At 40.9% G+C, this 26,734-nt stretch overlaps 1 protein-coding gene across 2 annotated transcripts in view; it reads left to right on the top strand.

Moving 5' to 3' along the window:
• Nucleotides 1-26,734, top strand: part of BMPER (BMP binding endothelial regulator) — a 149,133-nt gene that overhangs the window by 20,141 nt on the left and 102,258 nt on the right. For both annotated transcript variants that reach the window (XM_026843995.1, XM_026843994.1), the window contains exons 2-5: nt 3,915-4,014; nt 15,478-15,560; nt 17,054-17,144; nt 17,958-18,040. In XM_026843995.1, coding sequence (XP_026699796.1) covers nt 3,915-4,014; nt 15,478-15,560; nt 17,054-17,144; nt 17,958-18,040 — 357 coding nt within the window. The remainder of the gene's footprint in view (nt 1-3,914; nt 4,015-15,477; nt 15,561-17,053; nt 17,145-17,957; nt 18,041-26,734) is intronic.

Here is a 26,734-nt window from a genome sequence, read left to right as displayed (position 1 = left end):
AGCTTTCAACAACTCTAGAGATGCTGTTGACAACACAGAGGTTTAGTAATACAACTCTCCTGCATGCAGCTACTTAGCAACTTTTTAAATGTATGGCTGGGTCAAGTAATGAAATGTTATGATTACTGGGGCTAGGAGGGGACATATCTGGAAGGAAGGGATTTGTCACTGAAGTCCATTTGCTCTCACTCTCCGCTTTGCCCTTGTGAAATGGGAGGGAACAAGACAACAAAATAGAAACAAGCAGATAGACAGTAGCAGCGTTTTGGGTGATAGGGTGAAGGAAAACAAAAAAAGCTTCTGACGACAATTGCTCTTTGTTTTATCTTTGTACCTTTACACCCAGTGGGCCCAAGAGATCTGCACTGGATAATGCCTGACTGCAATAGACTAAACAATGATTTACCAGCCCTGTTTTATCTTCTGTTGTCCTGTGATTGTTCAGCATGGTACACTAACCCTTTCCTCCACATTTGCTGGCCTAGTTTTCCACAAAATGCAGCTTTGAGCTGAAACAACAGGATTTTTGGAAAGAATTTTGGGATTAAATCTCATCCTAGAAGCAGTAAGAGACACTTGGATATGCTTCCCTGGAGCTACACTCATCTCTTCATAGTATAAGAGGGATTTTGCTGTGAAAACTATGCCAGGGTAATATGTTGCAATTGTGGCACCTACTGTATGTTTGTTCAGCAAAAAGTCCCAAAAAGAGAGGTGGGGACTGCAGCCCTGAGTGATGCTGTACCTCATACCCTAAAAGAGCAGCCCAGCCCTGATGGGTGTCATCCGAAACAGCAACTTTTGGAGCCATCTGTAATACCAGCTAGAGAGGAGGAACATCAGCTTTGCAAATCCCACCCTACTGAACTGCTTAGCTGCCCTTCTTGTGCTGGCAAAGATTGGCTCTGCTTACCTGTGATACACAGACCTGTCCCTGCAGGGAGGAGGATGCAGCTTCTCCTCCAAGGGACAGAGCTGATCTTGCTCTGTTATGAAAAAAAAAAAAAAAAAAAAAAAAAAAAAAAAAAAAAAGAGAGAGAGAGAAAAAAAAGAAGGGAGGATGTGTGAGTGTGGTATCTCCTGCCAACCTTCTAGCACCATGCTGTAACAACTCACCTTTGAGATGATGATCCAGGTTTGGTGACCTTCATGTCCAGATGCACTTCAAGGATTCATCTCCCACTTTCCCTTTAAGCATCCTCACTGTCAGGACTGGTGGCTTTGGAGACATGAGGAACAAGCCCCTCTTCTGCGGAAGCCTGGCCGCTGAGCAGCAAGTAGTTCAAGTTCTACTGGGCTAGAGAAAGGAGATAGAATCTGTAGCGCACTACTTAAGATACTCTCCAAGGGGGAAGGACCCTTCAGTTTCCATCACTGCACCATGGGCCTCTAATGTTCTTTATGTGGAAGAACTGCTTAATGTAAAACAGCCTTTGGCACCAAGACATGAACTCCAAAGTCTTCCCTCCCAGAAAACCTTCTAGCTGCTAGGATATACAGCCTGGCTCGGTTTTGCTTTCTCCTTCCAGTTGCTTCCATCCTCACCTGTAATGCAGGTCCTGAGTTTGGGGATGAGCCACTAGCATTGCTGGTGATAAGGGATGAAGAGTAAGATCCAAATTTGGCTGCCCCCCTGGGTTGGATCAATGATACCAAACTCGTCATTGGCAGAGATTTCTGATTTAAGTGATATGGGACAAACAGGAGGCTTTTACTTAGTAACAGTAAGTAGCAAGTATCCTGTTTGAAATATGTGTGTCTGGGTCATCCTTAAGAACATTTTACATTGCCAACAAGAAGCACCATGTCAGGATGTACTTGAGGGCAGAGGGAGGCAGCTGGTGCTCAGGGGAGAGGGCAAGAAGCTGCCTGGAAAGCTGGGTTGCATGAGACATATGCCCCAGGAGTCCCTGGGGAATCAGGGAACAAAAAGAAATACAGAACTGAGGTTTAATTCTTGTCCCTCTTGCTGCCTTCTGCAATAATGATTTCTTCTTTTGGAGAGGGAGCCCAATAGGTAGGTGCCTGCCAGGCCCCCTGATGTGGGTCCAGCCCAGCTATGTTGGCCCAGAAGGGCACCACGCACCTTGCATCTCGCAGAGGTCCACGATGCATGCTGCAGCTGGGTAAATCATGTTCTCCAAAGGAACATACTCTAAACTGGATTTTTCCCTTCTTTTAAACCCTCTTTCACCATGCAGAAGATTTTCCCACAGATAAAGGTAACAGGGCCACTAGACTTATTAAATCTTTCCTTGAGCAAACTCTCATTAAAGGGAAACAGATCATAGAAAAACCCTTTAAAATACAGACTGTTTGTAGTGGATTTGGTAAACTTGATTCTGCTGCCCTTCAACAGGCTTTATGGAGGCAAAGTCAGGGAGCACTATGTTCACGTAAAGGGAATCAAGATTTCGCCCTGCGCTCTCAAAAGAAGTTGTTGAGCCAGCTGCACCGCTGTACTGTGGCTGCTTTGTGCCAGTCCAGAGCTACAGACCTGCCATAAATTCAGCTTAACTCACCAGTTAAATTGCATTTATGGTTGCTCTGCAATGCTGGAGTGATGCAGAGCAGCCAGCATATGGCAGTGACTAGCAGTGACCTGGCTTTTTACAGTAGTTGTTTGTGTCACTGCATCTGCGCTTTAGGGCCTGATTCCCATTTGCTGATTTCACAGTGGCTTGGTGAGAGTCAGTCTTCATTTACACTGATAAGATTGAAGTGCCTTTATAGCTCCCATCAGATCAGGCAGTGACTCTGAAGAAAATAAACCTCTGATTTTAGACAAAGCGCTGGAGTGTAATAAAAGCTGTGCGTTATCCTTCACAAGCACCTTGAATAAGGCCACAGGGAGAAAAAGAAAAAGACTGGAAAGCACAGATTCTTACCTTTGGTTTTATGATTTACATTTTTGTAGCCCTTTGATTTTTTTGGTCTCTAATTAAGTCATAAGATTGGGTGAGGTGGGTGCTTGCATCTAGTAGATGGCCACCTGTGTCACTTAATGAACTGAGCTACTAATTATAGGTGGAAGGTGACTTCAGAGGGCTACTTTCAGTCAGGAATTTCAAGTAGCAAAATTTTACTGAAAGAAACACCCAAAGTATTTGTTTTCTGCCCTTATTTAAAAGCAGGGATACCCAGAAGGGTTGACACCACAGGGGCAAGGCAGGCTATAAATGGGCGATTTCTCCTGCCTCCCGTTGCACATCCTCTATTGACATCCCTTAATTTGATCAGTGTGCTCTTTGGCCTTGGCCATCGCTGGCTTTTTGCCATAGAAAGATGACACTATAGTGTAGAGTAATTCTTCCTGTTTGTTGTGTTTCATCGATTCTCAGCATTTTGGGGAGAAAGATGAATTATGGTAGTCTCTTTTCTAGTAGAGTATATAGGAGCCTCTTTTGAAGGACCTCTGGGTAGCTAGGTAATACGCTAGCTAAAAATGACTTTCATCAGTGGCAGAGAGTTTTGTTTTCTCAGAGCTTGCCACCTCTTCCTCAGCCGTCTGTCCTTTTGTCACTGTCAGAATTGATTCCTTAGCTGTGCGGTTCATGGGGCAGCACCTCAGGACCCCAAGGATATTTTAACAAGTGCATGGTGTAGCTAGTTGCTCATTTAAGTAAGGTGGATTTCTTCACTGGGGCACGTTTTCTGTACCATGATGGGTAGCAGTCATGGATTACTGCCTAAGGGGAGTTTAAACACCATTTACTTGGGCTCCTGGATAATTCTGAGACTCTTTTCCTACTGTATTCCTTCAAGGGGAGAAAGGTATTTTGAATCACAAGGATCCCTCCTGAAGTGAAAGAGCTGATTGCTAGCCTTACATTTTATTTTTGGAATTGCAAGAAATGGTAGCTGTGGATTTAGTTTGCTTGCAATAGCTTTTGTCTATTTTTTTTTTTTTCCAGAACAAGGAAGTGACATGCAAAAGGGAGAAGTGTCCGATGCTCTCCAAAGACTGTGCTCTCGTCATTAAGCAGAGAGGTGCTTGCTGTGAGCGTTGCAAAGGTGCGGTTCTCTTCCCGTTGTTTCCCTCTTTTAAAAATGTTGTCAGTTCACATTTATGTTGCCAGAAATAGGACAAAGTTGGGAGCTTCTCAGCTGGGACTTGGCTGTCACCAGAGCCTAGAAAAGGGCAGTAACCATAATTAAAATAAATATGTTTACAAAGCTGGTGGAGATGCATAAATTCACATATTCATCCTGTAATTATTAGTTCTTGTGCAGCGGCAGCCCTTTAGAAATGCCTCTTTATTGTACTTGGTTGGTATTTTGTCAGTCTTTTAGGAGAGATCTCCTTTTATAACTTTATCAGAAATATTTTAGGTCAACATCAGTCTGCTAATAGTTACCAGTCCATAGGAATTCTTAAACGTTTTGTGTGGTTCAACAGAATAGGAGTAATGCTTCTGAGTAGTAAAGAGCAGAGTAATTATTCATGACTATTTTTATTTCTCCTCGTACTACAAACAAACCAAGCAAGTTCTATTCATTTTACTAAATATTTCCTGAATCACATAATAGTATCATGGACATTTTTATTAAAGCCCAAATGGGCAACAATCTGAACATTATACAGTTATTTATTGGCTAACACTGTATCATCCAAGATCTTTAGAAAGAGATAATTATCAAATATTTAAAAATTAGTAAATGAAATATGTAAGCATGCGTGGCACGTAACTACCATGCTTATCCACATGCAAAATGTGCATGTTGATGAAGTTGAAAACTAGTCTTTTTTTACATTAATACAGTAAGTAGTGTGCTCTAAAACACTAATTTTGTTGAGGGACTGCTGACGCAATCAATGAGGTGGAGAATGTCAGATTCAGACAGCTTTACCTTTCTTTATTCCTCTCTGTTGTTTAATTCCCCAGTGGTGATAGAGTGGTTTTGAAAAGGAGATAGGGTAGGATAAATTGTTGGGAAATGCAAGCATTTATTGCTTTCCCAGAGGAAATTCAAATGCAGGAAAACAGATTACACTGAAAGTCAGACGGAAGAGATATATGATGGATGTGTGTTTTTCCTGGATGGTTGCAGAGCAGAAGTGTGTTAGCTTCTGTGCTCACGGTTTGCTTCTGTGCTGCAACTCTGGCAGAGGTTTGGCAGCCTCAATTTGAGGATTTGTCTAGAAGTCTGACACTTAAACAAAAAGGAAATTAGCTGGGAAAAAAATTTAAGCATTACTGAAAGAGTAAGAATTTGTAGTTACACTTTTTACATAAATTAAATGTAATTTATTTATTTTGTCAAATTGTGTTTAGTGTCAACTTTATAGCAAAAGATTCCTAAGCATTGGTTGGATTATGCTGGAGGTTGATTTTTCCTTTCTGTAATGGGATGTGTAGTTTGTCAATGGTCTGAAGAATTTATATACAAACATATGTATATGTGCAGGCATACATACAAAATGATTCTATACTAAAGGAAGATTAATGTTTCAAAGTTGAGGATACAGATATTATTCTAATAAAAAATTTTAATGTATTATTTTCATTCAGAATCCTTGTAAGATTTTCTTTTTATCCTGAATTGGGATGAGTACCTACAGAACATTATTAATAGGCTTGAGCCTGGCATCTGCAGATTGGTATGCCTGACATCTCTAATGGAAAAGTTAATAGAAACTGTTCAAAAATAAAATTAGGAGGCGCAGGGATAATTGTGATATAAGGGGGAAGAATTACATTTTACAAAGATGCTAGAGTCCAGTAAGTATATAGACATAGAGATCCAACTAATAGGCATCCAACTAGATCCCTCACCAAAAACTACAAAAGAAACTAAGCAGCCCTGAGTTTGTAAAGAAACTCTTCTCACCAACAAAACTAACAGGTGGTGATAATGAATGGTTATTTTCATAATGGAAAAAGCTTACCAGCAGATCCTAGCAAAGATCTCAACTTGTCAACGTGCTCAGAAATGATCTAGATAAGGGGTGAAGTGGGACAGAAAGTTTGCTGATGATGACCTGACCTCTAGCGTAGTAAAGGAGGAGTAGTAAAGGCTGCCTGCAAGGAGTTGCAGAAGGTTCTTAGGACACTGAACAACTGATGACAAAATGGCAAAGGACGTTAACGTGGATGGGAGTAAAGGGGTGCACACAGGACAAAACAGTCCTAACTTTACAAATATAACACTGGGCTGAGTTGAAAATTACTGATTAACAGCTCTTTCTCGGTGTTATAAAAGATGCTTCAGTGGCAGGATCAGCTCCAACCCCAGTAGCTCTCCAAAGGGAAAACTGAATGTTGGGTTTATTAAGAAAGGGGTAGGGTACAAACCAGAATGCCTGGTTATCCCTCTGTGTGAGTTCCTGGTCTTCCCACTGAGGGAACAATACCAGATAGGCTGCTTATTCTCAACCCTCTGGAACCTAATGTAGGGCTATGGAGCTTTCCCTGTATTTGTTACTTTTTCCTGGGTGTCTGTTATTGGCTGCTGCAAGACAGAAGATCCTTGGCTAGAAGGATGTTTGGTCTGATATAAGATGGCAGTTCCTATGTGCTTAAGATGCAAGAACAACTTTACATTTCAGGATAAAAAAAAAAAAAAAAAAAGGTTCTTGAGGACTTAATTTTCAAAGTAAATGTGAAGGTTCTGAATAAGTTTTTCTGAAAGGTAAAGCAAAATATGACCAGTATAACTACAGCAGTCCCAACACCACACACTGTCACCAGGTTGTTGGGGTGCCACAGGAAGAGGCTGCTGGAGCCACCTCTCCCCTGGGGGAGGCTGCTTGCTCTCCTGCCGCTGCCAACACTGCTGAAGCTCCTGCTCTGTTCTGTGCAAAATCTGAAATGAGTGTCTTGTGGGGAAAATTTGGGGAATCAAGGGTGCAAACTCCAGCCTGGCTGCGCAGCACTTCAGCTACTCCCTGTGGTGTCCCAGCAGCTCCCCAGCACTCCCCGCGCAGAGCTCAGCTGCAGCCGGGACTTGGCCCTGCAGCACTTGTTCTCAGTTATTATTTTGTCAAGCTGCCAGAGTGCCCATAGGGAATGCAAGCAGGAAAAGGGAAACAGGGATTTTTTTTAATTTTTTTTTTTTTCTTTACTGGTTGCATTTCATCTAAACGTGAGCAAAATGTTATGAAGAAAAGACATCAGAACCTGATGGCTTTTTTTCTTGGCTTCATTCCCAAAGCCTAGAAAAGCTTAATAAGGCCTTATGAGCTCTTTTTGCCAGCTCTCTTTGATAGCTTCACATCTTCCTACCTTGTGAAGAAATGAATGAATGAATGAATGAATGAATGAATGAATAGCTGCTGTCATTTGAGTACAACATCAGGAGGATAATATCAAGACCAAAGGGTATGTTTCCAGAACTGACTTGTGTAAGGAAGGAAACCACCACTCATTAGTCATTTGTGACACTGCTGCCAGGATATTTTATTTTATTATGAGGAATGCATGAGGACTGGGTATGTAGGCCGAGTGTCTCTGATAGTGAAGTAGTAGTCTGAAATGAAGAAATACTATGCACCTGCAATGGTGCATCCAGCTGAACTTCTGTGTTTAAAACTTTGCATACAGGAGGAACTGAATTTTTGGTAGAAAATTTTTCCTGCAAAAGGTTGTGTGCTGAGCATAACTCCCTTGTTTCCATTTGGCTATTTGTATGCTACTTAATTTCTAGCTTTTTTTTTTTTTTCATTTTTCTTAGTCAACAAAAAAGTAAGAAACAGCAGCAAGTATAGCTTTTGCAATCAGAAAAGTCACTGTGGTGGAAACAACATGTTATCCCTAACATATTAAAAGATTTGGCTTTACTTAAGATTTTAATCCTCTAGACTAGCAATGTGTTTTAATACCGTTCTCAACTTCAGGCCCATAGGACCTTGGATAGCAAAGTCAGTGGGTCAAGGCTCTCTTGCTGTGTGTTTGTGCAAAGTCTGGAACAGAGAAATGTAGGGCCATGACTATGGCTCCCTGCTGCAAGGAGAATGCGAACAACTAAGTTATAATAGTGAAAATTTTCGGTGAGATTATTCTTCTGACAGATACTTACTGTAGTTTATAAAGCATGCTATATACCTCTAGCATACTATTCATTTTTAAAATATTAAAAAATTAAGCCCTCTTATTACTGTAGTATAGGATAAAAAGGCCACTTTTCATCTCTTGATTTAATATGTTTAATGAAAACACACAAGATCACTGAGATTATAGAAATAGACTTGGCAGCATTTTTTTATTTAGTTGGATGGAGACCTGTCACTTGGATATAGAGCTCTCTACTCCTCTAGTTATAAGGTATTTGCTCTCTGAAGAAGTGGTATTATGGTCTCATGGCTGCCTAAAGTTTCCATTTCTGAAACTGTGCATCATATTCTACTTTCTTATCCTAAGAGTCTGAATCATCTATGGATGCACAAAACCAAAATTGGTGGGTATTTGTTACAACAGATACAATTTGTTGTAAAGTTTTTTACTTTCCATGTGCAGTTTTGCTTTTCTGCCCTTATTAACGTTTGAGAGTTACTATGGGGTATTTTTTTTTAAAATTAATGATCTTAGAGCTTCACATGCTATGCTCCATTGATCTGGAGTCTACCAGAGAATGGAATCACGGCCCAGGCAACAGCAGCGCTAGTTCCCCTGAATGTTGAATATCCAAACCTATTGTAGTTAATTGTGCATTTCTTGGAAAGGATATCAAATATTATGGTTGAGGACTGCAGCCAATTTCAACTATTAGGGCTGGCTTGCATCAGAAGTTAGAGGGAGGTCATGAGTTTATCAGTGTTCTGGCTGCTCTACTAATGCCTTGCAGGAGTCATGGATACATTTGTCACTTTGTTCGCCTGTGGACACCCCTAGTATGAGATGCCCGATGCCAGTTTGGTGCCCTGCTGTAAGACTGACCAGGGGGGCCTTCGCATGGGGCTCTGATGGGGCACTAACTTTCAGCCCATCCTCACATACTCTAAGGCAAGCTTTCCAAGACAAGGGTGCAATCTAATAAATAGATGGATGGGGATGGGCTGGAAAGGTAATTATATATTTTCCTACGAAAATCGTTTTCACCTTCAGCTGAATAATCTAGTCCTGGGATCTGTCAGAGACTGGTTATGGAAAGAGATGTTCTGGGGACATAATCATGTCTTAACCTTTCTTTTGGCCTTTCTCACTACCTCTCAGTCTCTTGGTAATGTGCTCCAGCTCTGCACCAGGAGGCCTGTTGCTTGAGGCTGATGATACAGTTTCAAAGTTTATTCAATTTCTAGCTTTCTATTTCAAGTAAAGGCAGGGATTTTGAAGCACTGGTGTATAGCCACTAAGGATAGTATCATCCAGTATCATCATGTGCTAGCTTTGATTACTTCTGGTTATGCCTAAGAAAAGGTCTCTACCTCTCCATTCTTTGTTTGAGTTAAATCTTCTTACAAAGGTTTTAGCACATACATTTCATATCCCTTGAATATCTGGTGTACACTGTTTGTTCAGTAGTGCCTCAAATTTCAGATTTTCCTATTTCCTTGGTTAATATAATTTTCCATTTAGGTAAGAAGCTTTTAATGACCATCTTGTTATGTTGTCATAAATACTTTTGCAGTCAAATATCAGTTACCCAGACTTTTACAATCACAGAGACACTCATTCAGGACACTTGTATTAGAAAATAGCATGAGACCTCTGTGGTGGTATGTGAATGTGCTTTTGTACCTTGTGTGTGGACACTGTGTCCAGTGCAGCAAAGTAAAAGGAAACTGAAGACCAGGCTGGAGGCTTCACAAAATGTTCACATGCAGTGTCTCTCTGGAATAACATGATAAACATCTTAGGACACTTAATACTGGAACAAGAATTTATTTAATTTTGAAGCTGTAAGCTCTACTGATCATGAATGATTTTGCTGGTGTGAGGGAACAGGGTATAAAAGGCAAGTAATTGTGTCACCAAGCAACATCTTTCATGACACCCCCCCATAACCACGAGAGGTCACAGTTCTCCAGCTGCCAGGCTTGGCAAGCATATCAAATAACAGCTCAAGATTCAATGGCAACTCTAACTATATGGCATTTTGGATCACGAGGTTCTTATGGACCCTGGAGAATTACTTTTTTCCCCTTATATATACATTTGATAAGGTGAAATTCAGTGCCAGTGGGGTGCAGGGAGCAAAAACATCACTGGGAGGAGTTGATGTCTTTGTCTCTGCTGCTATTTGCTCAGCCAATGTGATCTGCTTTGCATCATATGCCTGTGAACTGGGCAGTCGCATCGCATCTCAGCTCCATGGCCACTTCACTCTGCTGTGTTTTATGCCCTTTATATGGCCCCTGCGCCTCACATCCCTCGGGTATTGTAATTGTGATGGCTCGTCTGTGAATAGGTTTGATTGTACTCAGAGAGGAAAGACTTGGATTTTCACTGTTTAGAGTTAGACTTAATAAGCATGGGAGATTTTGTCTATATTTTCACACTTCTGTGTTGACAAATGAAAACCAGGGTTACCCAATAGAAAGTTTAATTTTCTAGTAGCTGTCAATGGCTTTACCATCATTAAGACATGTGAAAATACATTTTTTAATAGGTGTACGTGTGATTCACAGTTCTCTTATTCTGGCCAACAGATTTCATGCCAGGGAAATACTGCAGAATGTGGAAGTTATTGGTTGAGGGATTTTTTTTGTTTGGGGTTTTTGGTTTGGTGGGGTTTTTTTGGTTTTTTTTTTTTGGCTAGAACTGGTATTTAGTGTTAGCATGCCTGGATACCTCCCTGAGGATTAATTTATCAAACACTAAATAAAACATGTCTTTTGACTGTTTTTTTTTTCCCTAATGTTTATTTTCCATGCCAATAGAGAGGTTACTTTTTTAAATAGAAAGTGGAGGGAAAGCAAGAAAAAGACAATAGGAGAAGAAAGATGATGAAGAAATGAGGTATGGGGAGCCAGTCTATTGTGCACCAATCTATCACTTTCTCTTGGGAGAATAAGGAAATGACTTGTCTATAAAATTCTCATTAGCCTAAAGTAAGCAAAAATCTCTTCTGGAATCTTATTAGGCAATGTCAAATTGAGTAATAAAGGCTTGTTTTTAATGAACTCCTGAGGACACTGGTTGAGCTTTAGCACTACTTGACTGTTTCTTACAATCAATTTCCCTATCTTCATGATACTGCTCTGTGCTGGGATAGCTGGGGAAGAAAAAAAAAAAAAAAAGGGTCATTTAACAGGGTTACTGGATTTGGAAAGACAAATGGCTTCCTGATTGTCAACTTCTCCACGTGCCAATAACAAAATCTGCTATAATTTACCTCTTTAGTTATTCTGGTCCAATTCTGTGTGAGGATACTTGTTTTGGAATTAAATTGCTCTCTTCCAAATTATATCAGCCAAAAGTTGGTTTATTATGTTTGAAACTAAGTTGCTCACATAAGGCATGCACAGCATTGAAACAAAATAGCTAAATTAGTATATTAGAAGTGATTTAACTATTTTATAGGGTTTTTTTTTTGTGCAGAAATGACTCAAGTTTAGAGGATCATTTTGCTTTTATGAGGTGACTAGAAGGTAATTAGCAGTTTCCACTGCATACACAACAGTTGACCAACTTCAAAGTAGTCAGTGGTTTGTTTTGATTCAGATAAGCAACTTTCAGCTTGCATGTTTGTCCAGGACTTATCTGAACTATTAGGGTTGAAGCAGGTAATAGGAACAAAACCTACAACTAACTGGAAGTTAATATTTTACATTAATAAAACACCAGCTATTCTTAAAGAAAGAAGCATGAAGGACTAAAAAATTAAGACACACTCCTTGACTGATATGAATCACCCTAGCTCCATTAAAATTGATGTAGACCACTGATACTTAGCTTCCTTTTGTATGTGGAATGCTAAAGGTTTTTCTTATGGGGTATATGTCACAGGACCAAATTTACCTATTAATCTTGAATCTGTTCCTTAGATTGTAGATTACTTAGATCTGTTACTTAGATACTGTACTTCTTAGAATATTCTCAGGCTTTTTGGTTCCCCTCTTGAAAACCTCCTCTGTAGCCCTTTCTTTTAAAGTTTTGTTTTATGTATGTATTCAGGCAGAAGTGACTGGATGGCATTTAAGCAATTGTGCTGGGCTCTGATCTTGATTTATTCTTTTCTCCTGCTCTCCCTTTCAAATCGTGGATGGAGACAGTAAGTTAATGTAATAGTATTTCCAAAGGGAATTAAAGCAGCTTTTAGGAACTTGAAGTATGTTCTGCCATACTGAGTTGTAGAAATTGAGATATGGGACTTTGGACATGAGATATTCAGTGACTGCTATTTTCCAAGCCAAATATGATGGACCTTTAACCATGGTGAGCTAGAATGGCTCGGCTGAGTTGGCATACGGAGCGAGGCAGGTTTCGCTCAGCTGAATTTAGGTGAGGCTCCATAAACTTCCATGCTACGAGGAGGTGGGCTAGGAAAGTCTGGGTATATGTTTGCATGTGACAGCTAAGAGATGTGTACATTGAAAGTGAGGTTCAGAGAAACTAGCCGGTATGTGGGCTTTGTTTCTTTTTCTTTTGAAGAGTGGTAGGTGTAGCTCTGGGGCGTCCAAAGGGCAGAGTGTCAGGGCACACCTCTGGTCAGAGACAGGTTAAAATCTCACCCAGAGATTGTAAAGCACTTCCTTTCATGCCCTCTCCTCAGTTTGCCTGACATTCAGCCTTCCCCCAGCTCTCACCAACCAAGCCTGCTTGCGTTAGGGCTAACTCTCCTCTTCCTCTGTGCTGCTTTCCTCAACTGAGCATCTGCTGAAACCCAGCTCCCACCGTGCCTTGCACCGGTGCTTGCCCAGTGCTGCTCTGCCTCCCTTATTCAACCTGCTGGACTGTGCCAAAGCTCGAGAGCCATCTTAGTATCTCCGGTGACTCTGCAGACTTTCCCATCCAGATATCCATCCAGTTCTAAATTTCCCGTTTGCTGCCTGCAAGCTCTCCCAGCTGTGGTTACTTCTGGTGTGCCCATCCCTGAGCGCTGGCAGCACCATGTTATCCGTGACAGAGATGGCTTGCAGGCAGGTGGAGTGCAGCTCCCCCCTTGCTGCTTTCCACAGGGACAATGTCTGGTGCTGGAGGGCAGAGGATTCTGCAGCATAGCTTGGGTATGCATTTCGAATGAGAGCACTGGTGACTGTACAGATGCACCACCTTCATGCTTTCTTGACCAAACTAATCCTTCAACAGAAAATTTCAGTTTAATATGCACATCTGTGCGTGCAGATTAACCCTGGGTCATTAGCTTTCTTACAGAGGAAACATTTTAAATTAAAGAACATAATTGGTGAGCAAATATGCAAGGTATTTTGCAGTTGCTAGTTTCCAACCTGGCCCTTGATTCTGCACAGTTCTGAAGGTGCCAGACCCATATGGTAAAACACATCACAGATATTTAACAACACAGCTTGTTCCCATGTTGAGTGTCTAGCACACGTGTAAACTCTTTCTTGGATTGGGACCAATATGCCAGTATGGCCTGGGCTTCTGCAGCTTGAGGATGCTGAAACGCGTTGAACAGGCTCTGGCACTCATCAGGGTTAGCAGTGAGCAGTAAGTGAGACTGTGCTACAAGATTAGCTCAGTATTTTACAGAATGGGACTTCAAAATGCGTAAAAGGAGCATAGAGCTTCATGCGCCTCACTTCACGTGTTGGCCTGCGTATGTGAGAGCTCACACAGGACTGTATTTAATATGCTGAGAATCTAAACATTTTATTATTCAAAACCACTTCATAGAGGCATTGCTACTTAAAAAAAAAAAAAGTGAGATTCAGACGTATACTTAGTACCTTTCAATATTTGTCAAAGATTAAATTATCACAGCCAGCTCTTAGACTACTGATCAACTCTTAAAAACATACCTGTTTCAGCTTAGATAAGTGAAATAGCCAAAGCATCTGCAAATTTCTCCTGTGTTGCTCTGTATTTAGCCTGGAAAAGTTTCTGAATGCTTCAAATCCTGAAGTTTAAGTCTTCTGTTATTTAAGATCTTAACTGGAGGCAGTTAACACATTTGTAAATGATCTTTATATATCAGGTTCCCTTTACATTTTGGATTTAGTTCAATATGATTTTGTGGGGATTTTAAGTTCCTCAGCAGTTCAGAGTTGTGACCCTCAAGTTTTCTTACACAGTGAACTCAAAGATTTACTGGTGTAGGGCTGATAACTTGTCTTTATTTTCAGAAGGGCATAAAACATAGCCCAAAGCAGTTCAGGACAGTGCACCCTACACAGCAGAAAATGGCTTAGAGTACCTGCTGAGGTAGAGTGTGGAAAGAGAATGGTGCCGTGGGCATCATTTGACTGTAGTTTTGTGCTTGGTGACTCTGTGTATATGTCTGTGTTTCAAAGTCTCTGGCAAGACTCCTGTTGGTTTCATGAGCCCTTTGATCAAGCTCATTTTGAATAAAATAGACTAGGAATAAAACCTCAGAGCAGTAAATGGAAAATGGGTATTTTTCCTGCAGAAAACGGGGTATGTGTTGCTTCTAAAGTTTTTTTTTTCAGAAAGACTTTAGCTCCCCAAACAATTAATTTTTAATTGAAACCATTTTGCATTAATAAACTATTTTAAAACAAGTATTTTATTTCTGCTTAATACATGTTTTCTAGTTTTGATTTTCTGGAAATTTCCTTTATTCTTTTCTTTGTGTTCCTTTTTGGTTTTCCTTTTGCAAAATAACAGAAAACAGTCAAAGAGTGGGAAGGGAAACTAGTAGGAACATGTAATTAAAATTGTGAAAATTAATGTTTATTTGTTTGGGATTTTTTTTTTCCAAACGGCTCAGTGAAACTTAATTTTGCACAAAAAAATGCACGCTGATTCTGTGCATGGGCAAACCAACCTATTTTCTGTTAACAAAGTTGTCATGTAACACACAAAGACATTGAAACCAAACCCTGTGAGTCTCCAAAATGGCCCACTTAGAGATTCATCACCCACACAGAAGGCTTGATGGCTTTTAGTTTATGTGGATGTTGATCCCTTCTGTCATGAAACTGAAAAGGTATAAAGGAGGGGTAGCTCTGCTGATGTCAGTTCATCCATGCTGAGCTCTGCCGGCTGAAGAGGTCTCCCGGGAGTTTTGGTTAATGGATGAGGATAGCATGGTCAAGCTGGATGATGAACATTTCCAGCTCTTCTCTTACCCTGTCTTCTCTGTCTCCCCACTCCAGTGCATGAGCAGCTCCTGAATGGACTGCAGAATAACCACTGACATCCATTTTTAGGTAAATTGTTACTGATTTTGGTTTGTCTTGGTCAGTCATCGTTAGTAAGGAGTTTGGCCAGTCATGCATCAGCAGCAGGACCTGATCCTTCCTGTCAGTCCCAGCTCTCAGCAATACCTCTTCTGTTAACCCAGGGGAGAGGATGGGTCACATTTAGGATGCTGCTCTGTGAGCCTCAGCAGCAGCCTCCCATGAGATCATTGCATTCAGCTGAACTGATATGCTTCTCTCTCTTCCTCTAGATTGCAGTTTTGGAGGAAATACGTACAACAGCTCTATGAAATGGCACCTCCCTAGCAATCCCTGTGTTACCTACCAGTGTCAGGTAAGGACGTCATCAGAGTCGTGCTAATTGAGTTGTGAGTTTTTCCCATGAAATTCTGAGGCTTTTTTTATCCGATCCAAATAACCTGAAATATTTGATACTCAGATGTGGCCAGCTATAACCAAACATTCAGAAGGATAGGTTTTATATGCCTTGAGTACCGTGATACCCAAACATTGCTGAAGGAGAGGTACACAGCTGTGCCATTTCCTGCTGTTTTGACCTTGAAATAAGTCATCTTTTTTTCAGCATGCTAAGCCTTTTGTGAGATATAAATTATTATTTTAGTAATGGGACACTTGTGTATGTGTCCATGTGTTTTACCTGGGATGTTCTTTAAGAGAAACCCACAACTGCATCTTTTCCTGGGCTCCTGTGCTGTTAACACAATGGTATTTTTGGTAGCTTGCTTATCTGCAACCATAACATTTGCTAGATTGTCCATTTTCAGGCACAAATCAAGTAATTATGCAGGGAATTTTAGCTTCTGTCTGTGAATAGGTCTGCCATTTTTGCTGACAATTTGATCTGGTTTTAATAATAACAACACTCAGGCAGCGACTAAGAATTACAATTATTGGAAAGAGGAGAGATGAATGAGTATGAAGGGCTTCTACAAATAGGAAAAGAGAGTTTCAGTGGTTTTCTCCTTCTGTGATACTTCTGCTCTACAAAAACCCACACACATTTTTAAAGACAAGTACACTGAGAAGAATAAAGCTGGAGCAGCAGTATTCTATATCTTTTTACTTAATGAAAAGGTAGTCATAGTGTGTATTTAGATACTCATCACTACTAGCTACATTAAATGAGCAATTCTTTATTGCCTGTTTCAGTGTCTAAATGCAAAAGTGGGTGATCCTGTTTACCCTAGATCCACACATTTAAAAAACAGGTTTCCCTTGCCTCTGACTGAAAAGCTGCAAGCGGGGGAAAAAAAAAAAAAGTAGCAGCTTTTTGTGCACAGATCTTCACACCCAGATTTGTTCAGGAGGACTCTTGACTTCTTCAACAAGAAGTACAGGAAATGTTAATTTACTAATACTTATCAGGCAAGGAATCAAAGATAAGCGTCTCCCCTCTACAGAACAAGATGCTTTTATCTGTTTTCTGAGTCTTTTCCTTCAAGGGGAGAGGGACTAGAATGCCTTCTGTCTGGCCTGTTTTCACCAGAGCCGTATGGCAGATTACTGAGGCTAAGGATTCCTGATAAAGCAGGATTCCTTTTCCTAAGAAGGTGCTTGGTTTCTTACCTGATGCATTTTCAGGCAAATCTTGTGCCTGGAGTCAGGGAGACTCAAGTGGATCTTTTGACTGTGGATTAAACTGAATCCTGATACCAGGCAGCAGGTACAGAAAGAAAAGAGGTTTTGAAATCCAGTGCTCTACAGCATGTGCCAGGCTTTAATTGTACTGCTAGTAATTGCGGATTTTTGCTTGTTAAAGCAACCACAATGCTAGCAATGAACATGTCTGATCTGCTTCTTTTTCAGGAAGGAGTGATAGTAGAGTCGGAGGTACAGTGTGTCGTTCATTGCAAAAACCCTTCCAAACTGACGGGAATGTGTTGTCCTGTGTGCCCAGGTGAGATTTCATGGGAAGATGCCTCTCTGCATGTGCAACTATTTCTAATGATAGCTGTCATTACCTGGGAGGTTGCTTCTAACTTCTCCCTTATTCTTGACAAGTTATTAAATGTGGGCCAGCGGCTTGCAATGCACTAAGTGACACAAGAAGAGCTTGTGTAACCTTTTTCAGTAGAGGACATACAGACTAGGGGATGCATTGGCAACAGCCTATGGCAATATCCACAGATGTATTTATATCATTTTTCAGATGATCTGTCAGCTGGGTTTGCCTGGCTGATGACTGGGATTTTGTTAGGAGGGAAAGTGTAAGAGTAATCCTAAAAAAGGAGACTCACTTTTTGAAGAGGGGTGGGAATGTGTTGCCTTTGTGAAGCACAGTAGCAAGTTAACATGGTTTTGTAGGTTAATTTGATTTTAACAGAGGTTTTGTAGGGAAGCAGTGCTCCAGTTGAGATATAATGGGTTTATTGTAGTCTAATTAGTTATAATTTCTACCAACATCTAATGTAAACTCAGGGATTGAGTAGTAAAAAGCAAACAGCTTAGAAAAGTGTTTCAAAGCAACTTTTAATGGAAGACCTGACTTAGCCTTGACTGCATTGGTGCAAATTTATCTGCTATAGAAGGAGGCTTTTTTTCTCCAAAAATATGTTTGGGGGTTCTCAAGGCTTTTGTAAAGACTTCTGAAGTGATTTATATCAGAGAGGATGGTACAATTTACTTTTCATATTGTCCTGTGGTGGGGTGTATTATAGAGAAAAGGCAGTGTGCTATCCTGAGCTAAACTTATTAAAATGCTGTTTTCCAGGCTGTATATTTGAAGGGAGACTTTACAATGAAGGAGAAGAATTTAGGCCTGAAGGAAATAAATGTACCAAGTGCTCTTGTATTGTAAGTATTTGCCTTTTGGCATTGTATCTCCCTGTATGAACTTCAAAAGGCATGTTATTATTGCCATAACAAAACAAAAATATAAGGAATTCAACACTGTTATGCATTCTTCTCTTGGAGTTCAGGTTTCTGTTGAAGATTTTACCACACTAATACAGTATATCACTCATATTCTGAGTTTATAATCTTTTTTGTGACTTTACACTGTACACAGATATAGGAGGATATTGGGGAGAGGGTTGATGCATTAAATTCGTGACGCTTTTTTTTTTTTTTGTGATGGGACCATGCAGGAAGAGACAGAAAGCTTTTTGGGTTTCATCTATTGATCAACATTTATTAGATGATCCCTTAACCAATCTTTCACAAGGGTTCCTTTCAGCTGTATGCGGCAAAGGCCTTTGCTCTGAATTACTGAGTGAAAGGATGAGGGTAGCCTCCTTAGGCTGTCCCAGGTGGATTTTGGCCTGACACTTAATGAAAAGGTCATATCCTGGATTTTATCCTTGACTAGCAACAATATCTAGAGGAAGTAATAATTGCATCCTTTGGGTAATGAGCACAGGCTTTTCTTTCACTTCCATTAAGTTAAAAGATAATGCTCTATGGGTTGGGGCAGATAACTTTGACTTTATTGGTGTGATCTGTGAGACCAGTAAAATGCAAAGTTCAAATCACTGCTTTTGTTGCAACTGATGATCTGGTTATCAGCACAAAATGCAAGGCTGGAGATCTTTGCATTTCAGTAGAAGGCTTAGAGTTGTGTCAGTACCAGACACAGCTCTCCTGCATCATGAAAATAAAATAAAATGAAGGAGAGAATGATATAATTAAAAAATTAATCTGTATTTATACATAGACACACACACACACACACACACATTTAATGAAGGTGCTGCAGAGAACTTGGACTCTTTGTGGGAAAAAAAAAAAATCCTGCTAATCTGCAAAATTAATATACACTAAATAATCACTGATCCTGTGGAGAATTACGTTGCTCAGGTCATTTTGTTTGGTGGGGTTTTTTAAGTTTTAATCCTGTAATAATGAAAATATGCCATTGCAGTCACAGTGATATACACTCTGTGCTCCTGCTCTGCTGAATGCCTCTGGTCCCAGGCTGAGGAACATTGTTAGCACCCCCTGTATCCGGTGGGTCCCCCTCTCACTTCAGCTTCAGCTGTAAAGCAGTAGCATTACACTCCAGCTTTCCTTAGTCATGTTCCTCAGGGGAAGGCAGGTCTGAATGGTTGAGTAGTCTGTGGAAACATGCTTGAGTCTTTTCAGACTGTTCTTTGCTCTTTCATAAGTACTGTACAGATATTGCCTATTGCCCCGTTGTTGGTGTGCCAGTACCTCCTTGATCAACTTTTCTTTGTTTCCTGAATAACAAAAGCAACTGTGCCGAGAAGAGCATGGGAGGTGGTGGAAGATATTTGGGGAGAACAATATAAAGAAATACAAGAATATAGCGTCAGGCCTGAGGGTCTTTCCTTGACAGTTACCAAGTCTCAGCTACCTTAGAGAAGGAAATGCATCAGCTACTGATAGTAAGACATTTAAAGCCTCAAGCAAGGGGCTTAATAATCTCCTCTGAGAAAGACAGTGTGACGGTTTTGGATGTTAATGACATCTCTATAAAATGTCCAGCTCTAATTCTGAATCTTACCAACAGCAAAAGAAATGCCATCTAGGTGTAAGCCATACCTGACCTCCCTTCCCTCTCTCTGAAATGCCTTTTTTTACCTCTTGCCTGTTTCCTTCAGGATTTGGGCCCATGCTAATTCCTATGTAATTTGAATTCAAAGAAAATAATGGGGGCATCTTCAGGGTTGTGATAGTGGTTTGCTGCCTGCTTTATACCCATATATATCCATATTTTGGAAATGGGTCCCCAGTTAATCTCTTAGCCATTGGTGGATGTCTTATTTAAAGATACCTATCTAGTCATGTGTTGTGATGGGAACAGGCTTGTGTCTGATGTGCTGTAACTTGTGCAGGCTTTAACAGTTAAAAGGTAGCTCCTCACCCCAAATTAGATTCCTTCTGAGATTTCAGATTGTAACTATTTAGTGAGCCTTTTGTGGAAATGTGGCAGAGGAAGTGGCACGAAATATTGCCAAGGTATTTTTTGGGGGGGTAGTGTAAGGATTCAAGCCACTCTCACTTCAGGATGAATTCTGCATTTTACTTGAGAGCAAGCTTTTCTAATGATGGGACAGGTCATCACTGTCCCAAGTGTGACTCAGGCTGGGACTGCAGGCTGCATTGAACAGGAAGAAAGTAAAGAGGGATGGCTGTGATTTGTTTTCCTGGTGGGAAGCAAATCACAGAAACAAAACCTGGTAGGGTTGTCCCACACTCACAAAATGCATTGAGATGAAGAATTAGTTACAGAAAATGTATTTTCCGGTTGCAAAATTATGTGCTCAAAAGGCAACACACATCAGCAAGCCTGGACTGTGAGGCCCAGCCTTTGGAAAGCTCTTTGGTAGTTCAAGTTCATGAGTTTCAGCTCAAAGTGGTGCCTACTAGATTCTATTGAGCTCCTAAAGAATGTGAAATCATTGTTAAGATTTTTTTAATTGTTTTTAATGCCCATTGCTTGTGCAAATGAGGACAAAACTGGGATCTTAGGAGCTGGGGATCACCGTCTTGGAGCAGGCTGGCTGACTGCAAGGCTTTCCCTTGTGCTCCATGGCTCTGCGGTGTAGGAAAGCAATGGCATGGCTACGCGTAAGTGATTCCCTTGGTCCTTACCTGCCATCCATGCAACTCATTAATATGGTTTCTGTTCAGTACCACTTGTGGTTCTATTTATTGTCTGCTGAAAACTGGACCAAACCCACCAAACTCATTTCATGAAGGTCACCAAAACAACCCATTAGCTAATAACTTTTGGGTTGCTACTGAGCCAGGCCACGCTCGCGGCAGTGAGGCAGAGATGAAAGACCCTGTATTCCATTACCACTCTCCTAAGCGAGCTGTTCCTTGGGGTGACTAAGATTTCTTGGTGAAAATGAAAATGTATCACCTCTCACTCAATGCATATTGCCTGTCAGGAGCGAATGAGCTGGCTTTTAATGACTCGGTTTCTCTGGGGAGAGGCATTTGTGTAAGAAAGGTGGACGGGATAATAGGGATCTCCTCTCACCCCGGCTCAAACCCAGCTGTCTCGCAATAATTCATCTGTCTGGCTTGTTCCTGCTTTCCGTGATAGGCCAGTGGCCTGTTGTAGAGAAACCTTGGATATTTTCCCTACCATAAGCACCTACTTAAATGAAGGACTGGCTGCTTTAATCAAGTGTTATTTCTCAGATACTACTTTTATGAGGTCGAGAGTGTGTTTCTGCTTGCACAGTGAGAGCACTTGGCTTACATGTTTCCTTTCCTACAGCCTGCATTAAAATAGTCAGACTGTTATTATCTTAAATGTTTTCATTTTCTCTTTTGATGTAGCATGTTTGGAAAAAAAAATAGTGGAGGGGAAGGAGAGAGAGCCAGGGAGGGAGGAGAGGAGGTTTGGCAGGAAAGTGACCTTGCATGAGTGGTAACCATGGAGAAGCTTATCTTTAAATGGTAGTATCCAAACTCATAACTCGCCCCTTTTGACTCACTCCGCTGTTACCCAGAGCATGGACGCTGCGTGTTTCGGCATGCGAGGCATGCGGTGGTACGAGGTACCACCATGCTGAGACCATGTAGCACTATGGAGACGCTGCAGCCCAGGACCTGCCTTCCTCCACACCCCCGTGGAGAGACGGTTGGAGGCTGGATTATGGCATTGCTGGGATGGCCAGGAGCGGGAAGGGTCGTGCGGTCTGTCTGTCCTGCAGGGAGGCACGTCACAAGGATGACTGTCAGCAGGGTGGTCGTGTGCATTTGGTCCCCAAGCAGCATCGTTTTGCAAAGGCAGTGCTGGCCTCTTACCTGCTGTTCCAAAAAGATTCAAAGCAAGTGAAACCCAAACGGCTGGAAGCAGAGCTTGGGGATGTGGGGCCCTTCGAGAGCTGAATTTAAAAGTGGCCTCTGCTCAATCTCCTTTGCATCATCGGGGTCTTTTACACTGCTGCTCAGGCATGCTCAGAGGGACTCAAGACACAGAGAGCTCCTGGTCTGCAGGTGTACTTGTGGGTCTGTGCAGGAAATGTCTTGTCACTTATATTCCTGAGTGCTAGGGTGCAAAAACTGTATAATGAAAGTTTTGCACAAAGAAAAGGAAATCGCACCGAGGAAATCTGTTTCTAAATCAATGAGTAACAGGCGTTGTAACTGCGATAAGTAATGATAAGTAATAATACATATGTTATTGTTTTGGACACTGAGGGTGGAATTCATCTTGTCTAGCCCCAGCCATTCAGAAGTAATGTGTCTGGTCTGAACTACTTATCTGGGCTCCTCTTCAGTTAATAGAGAGAGAGAGAGGTGGGATGGATTACTCTCTGCAGATGCCTATCTTCCTTCACTAACTACAGGGGGAGCCTACACGGCTCCCTGGCCTCTGAGATGGCTGAAGATAGCTGAGATGCATCCCACCCCTACAGTCTGCTGGGTGATAAAGCACCCTGATACTGCTTTAAAGGCTTGGCTTTAACAGATACTGGGAGCTGCTGAAATACGGTCCCACCACAGTGGACTGTGGGGGAAGTTACTCCTGCCTACTGGGAAACTCAGGGGAACCTGCAATTAAATGTATCCTCAGTGAAGGCTTGTAGCAGAAGCAATGTCCAAATTCAAATTTCCATTCCCAGTGCAGTGCCAAATGCTGATCTTCCCAAATTTCCATGTACTCCAGCTGCTTTGATTCACCTCCAAACTCCATCAGACATCGTCTGCCCCTCACTTCTTGGGCTAAGAAATGGAGGCAAAGTTGTAGTCAGGGGCAAAAAAGCAAAGAGTTTTAGTAGGAGTATTCACCTTCTCAAAGTTAGTGACATAAGTAAAAATGGTTGGCTTAACGGGTGGATGCAGACAGAGAGCAGTAAGTGTTCAGAAATGGGATATGGAGGGGTGCTCACCAGGTCTCTCTGGGAACCCCCCATAAGTAAGTTTGGTTTTTGCAATGCTAGAAAGTTTAGTTTTCTGACTAGCCTCATAAAAACACAAACTTCTAGGTAGGTGTAGTATGTCTGTGCAGCTAGGTGTGGAAGAAGAATTGGTATGTGCTGAACTTCAGCAAGAAAAATAATGCAGCATATAGACATAGACATTGTCCTGTTATTTATTATGTCTTTATTTGATTTAATTCAGACTTCAAAAAGTATACCCAGTTCCATGTTGATGGTACACTACAGGTACCATGTCTGAAATATTAAATTCCTTTAATTTTGGAAGTGTCAAAGTTGAAAAAACACAGTTTGGACCTTTTTAAAAAATGGTTAAAAAAAATGTGTGTGGTTTTTTTTTTTTTTTCTTTTATTGACATGCATAACCATTTTTAATCACGTTTTTGATTTTTCTCAAAAAATGCAAAAGTTTTCTCAAAAATGTTTCTGACAAAAAGATAAAATAATTTTAACAGAAGTCATGGAGTAATGTTAAAAATAAAATTCATCACAGTTTTTCTGAAACACAAGTAAACTCTGGAATAGCAATGCAAGTGGGCATAATTCAGTGTAATTATTCAGTATAAATGATTCATATTTATAACCACTTCAAATCTCAGACTTTAGAAAGCATCTTTCTGTGGCAAGGTATCTTCTCTCTCTGTGGATATTTGAATTTCATCCTGCATCTCTCCTACCTGCGGAACTTCCTAGCTCACCTACTCTGAGTGTGTTCCCAGCTCCGGCTGCAGAAACCCTTAGTCATAGTTTTAATTTTGGTGAGGATCGAAGGAGTCTTTCTGTGCAGCGAGAGACTATGTCCAGTTTGGGCACACTCGCAGGGGAGCAGAGGTATTGAGCAGCTTCCTGAAGATCTAGATGACCCTTTAAGGGTCGTGGGCCCAGAACACGCAGCATCTTTCTTATATCCCTTCCTTCCTCAGAGCCTTTTTCTCACCCTCCTACCCTTCAGAATTCAGTTCACATTTACTTTCCATGTTTCAGCACGGTCCATGCTCCTCTGGCTGTGCAGTCAGAAGGGTCTGTCTACCTCCAGCTGTTCTTCCTTCTCCATCGTTTCACAGAGGTAGTACTACCCAGTTGTTACTGAGGTGGCATCTGTGGCCACCAAAGATGAGTGCCCATTGTGCTTTAGATAAAGACAGGTATTCCTGGCCCCAAGAGAAGAGGGTGTGGAAGAAGAATGTGAGGAAAGATAGAAGTGTGATTTGGCAGATTTCTACAGGGAATTTTCCCTGCTGGAAAAGGAGGGTGGAAATGCTAACAGATTGGACAAGATGGTATTGTCACAATTAATGAATTAAGTAATACTAGAAGCCATGAAAGACTTAAAACTTCCTGGGTACCTGAAGGGCATGCTGATTAACAACACCCGCTGACCATGCATTGCATTAACAACCTCTCGCAGGACAGAGAAAAAGCGTGTAGGACTTCTATCATTGAAAGTAAATGAATGCACAGAGGAGGATGGATTTTGCACTCCTAAAGCATATAAAGAAAAAAATAATGCACTTTTACCACTTTTAAATGGTGATAATAAAGGCTTATACATCAAATGTAGGTTGCTGTCGTTCTTGAGAGCAAAGAAAAAGAGCTTATGCTGTCAGGTGTCCATCCCCTGTCTCTTTAAACTTTTCCTAATTAACAGGCTGAGATTGATTGTTCTTATTGACAAAGAAGAATTAAGTACACAGGGCTTTAACAATAAAGCAGAGCTGTTAACAGGCAGTTTCTGATGAGGGGAATATTTTTTATTGGTATTGGGCTGCAGTGAAGACTACAAACATCTCTGCTATAACTCACTCCTTGCAAAGGCAAGGAACTATCTTGGAGGGAAAACAAAGCAGTAAGACCACAGAAAACAAAGAACCTGGGTAAAGTAAGCAAACAAACAAATAAAAAAACCCTGCTGGCCAGCAGGGGATGAAAGGGTTGCGCGTGATTTCAGAAGTGCTGGGTGAAGACAAAGGTTTTATGTGAGATGGCTGTAGCACTTCTTGTAAGTGGCTTCAAATGGGAGCGCGTGTGGCATCTCGTGGGAACGCTTGTGTGCAGAATTGATTTGGGTCTAAAAGATTCCCACAAGTTGTGGTAGGAAGCAGTAAAAGCAATAGCTTGTCAATTAACAGAGCCTTTGTTTGCCAAACATTTTATGGAGAGTCCAAGAACCTTCTGGCTGGTGTTACAATGAAGGAAAGGCTGAGAAGAGTAGGAGTGCTTGGCTTTCATGTTTGTTGCCTTTTCAGTTTAAATAAACTTGGATGTCACAGGTTTGGGATTGTTATTGGATAACAATAGTTAATGATTTTAAACTTGCACACAGCCCTCTGTGTCTTGAGACAAGATGTTTTAGTATGCACAATCCTGCTAAATTAATTTACACAAGCGAGCTTAATGAACTGTGTAACACCTACTTGTTTTCCTCTCTGGTTTTCAAAATAAAAAAAATAAAAAAAAAGATTGGAGACAATACATTGTTACATGGGGGGCTTTGGGTTTTGTTTTTTTCCCCCCTCTCTCCTAAATTTGACCTCTGTGTCACTTTGGGTACTGTACTGTTTTAGTTAATCATGCTGTAGCTGTTGACTTTGTTCATATTTAATGTCCTTCCTAAAAGACATAAAGTAAAACTTAGGATCATTAAGTTTGAATTACTGTTGAGCTCTAGCGTGATTGCCAAATTCCATCTTGACTTGCTATGAGTCTGCCTAAATTCTCCTTGCTCTTTCCACTGCATCCTACAGCATCGCTTTTATTTTCTGCCCTGGAAGCGTTTTGTGATGATAAGGGAGCAAGTTTCCAAGTCTGCCTGATAAACCATTCTCCAGCTGGGATATGTGTGATAAATTAACCTTTCTTTCACGAAACCAGTCATATAGAAAGGCTAGTCAAAGCTCCTTGGATTCCATTAATTTTTTAAATGTTAATGAACATATTTATTACTTTTGTTGCCTTATTTAATTATAAGAGTCAAACACATCGGATAGTCAAGGGGAGGAAAATGTTACTCAGTAAATTATTTTCAGGACTGTGACAGGCTGTAACTTTTTTATACAATTCATCCTCTTAGGCTGAGAGAAGGATAGGCAGAATAATTCATTGGCTGTCAAAATAAACATGGGAAACAGAAAAGGAAAAAAAAAGTGCTTTGAGACAGTGATTTACTTATTTTGCCTTTAACCTGTCAGAAATCAAATTTGACTAGGAGCCAAACTATCATAGCACCTTTGCACTCTGCTGTGGGTACATCAGTCTGAAGGAAAGATGAAGAAATCCTTGCAGGCAACTCAGGGTTAGAGTCAGTAGTGGGATGTAAGCCCCCAGCTTCTACTGTAGGTACTTGAATATGAAAGGTGAGTCCTCTGAAATGCTTTCTAACTCTAGTGATTAGAAATTGCCTGGATGTCTTAACTTTCTTCTAGCAAGTTGCATTCCCACAGTTCCTAAACTTCTGTCCCAAACATGACTAGAACACCATTAAACTTGACAATCCCAAGCTTTACTGAAAACTGAAGTTTTCAGCTCTCTGCCAGAAGCTTTGTAACGAAGCATTGAGATTTTCTACAGAAAGCAGATGGGGGGTGTGGGGGGTGTGTTTGCTCTTTTTTTTTTTTTTTTTTTTTTTTTA

Source organism: Athene cunicularia (assembly GCF_003259725.1).
Source record: "Athene cunicularia isolate RWA chromosome 2 unlocalized genomic scaffold, athCun1 chr2_part2, whole genome shotgun sequence".
Classification (NCBI taxonomy): domain Eukaryota; kingdom Metazoa; phylum Chordata; class Aves; order Strigiformes; family Strigidae; genus Athene; species Athene cunicularia.
This window is presented reverse-complemented; position numbering and strand designations above follow the sequence as displayed.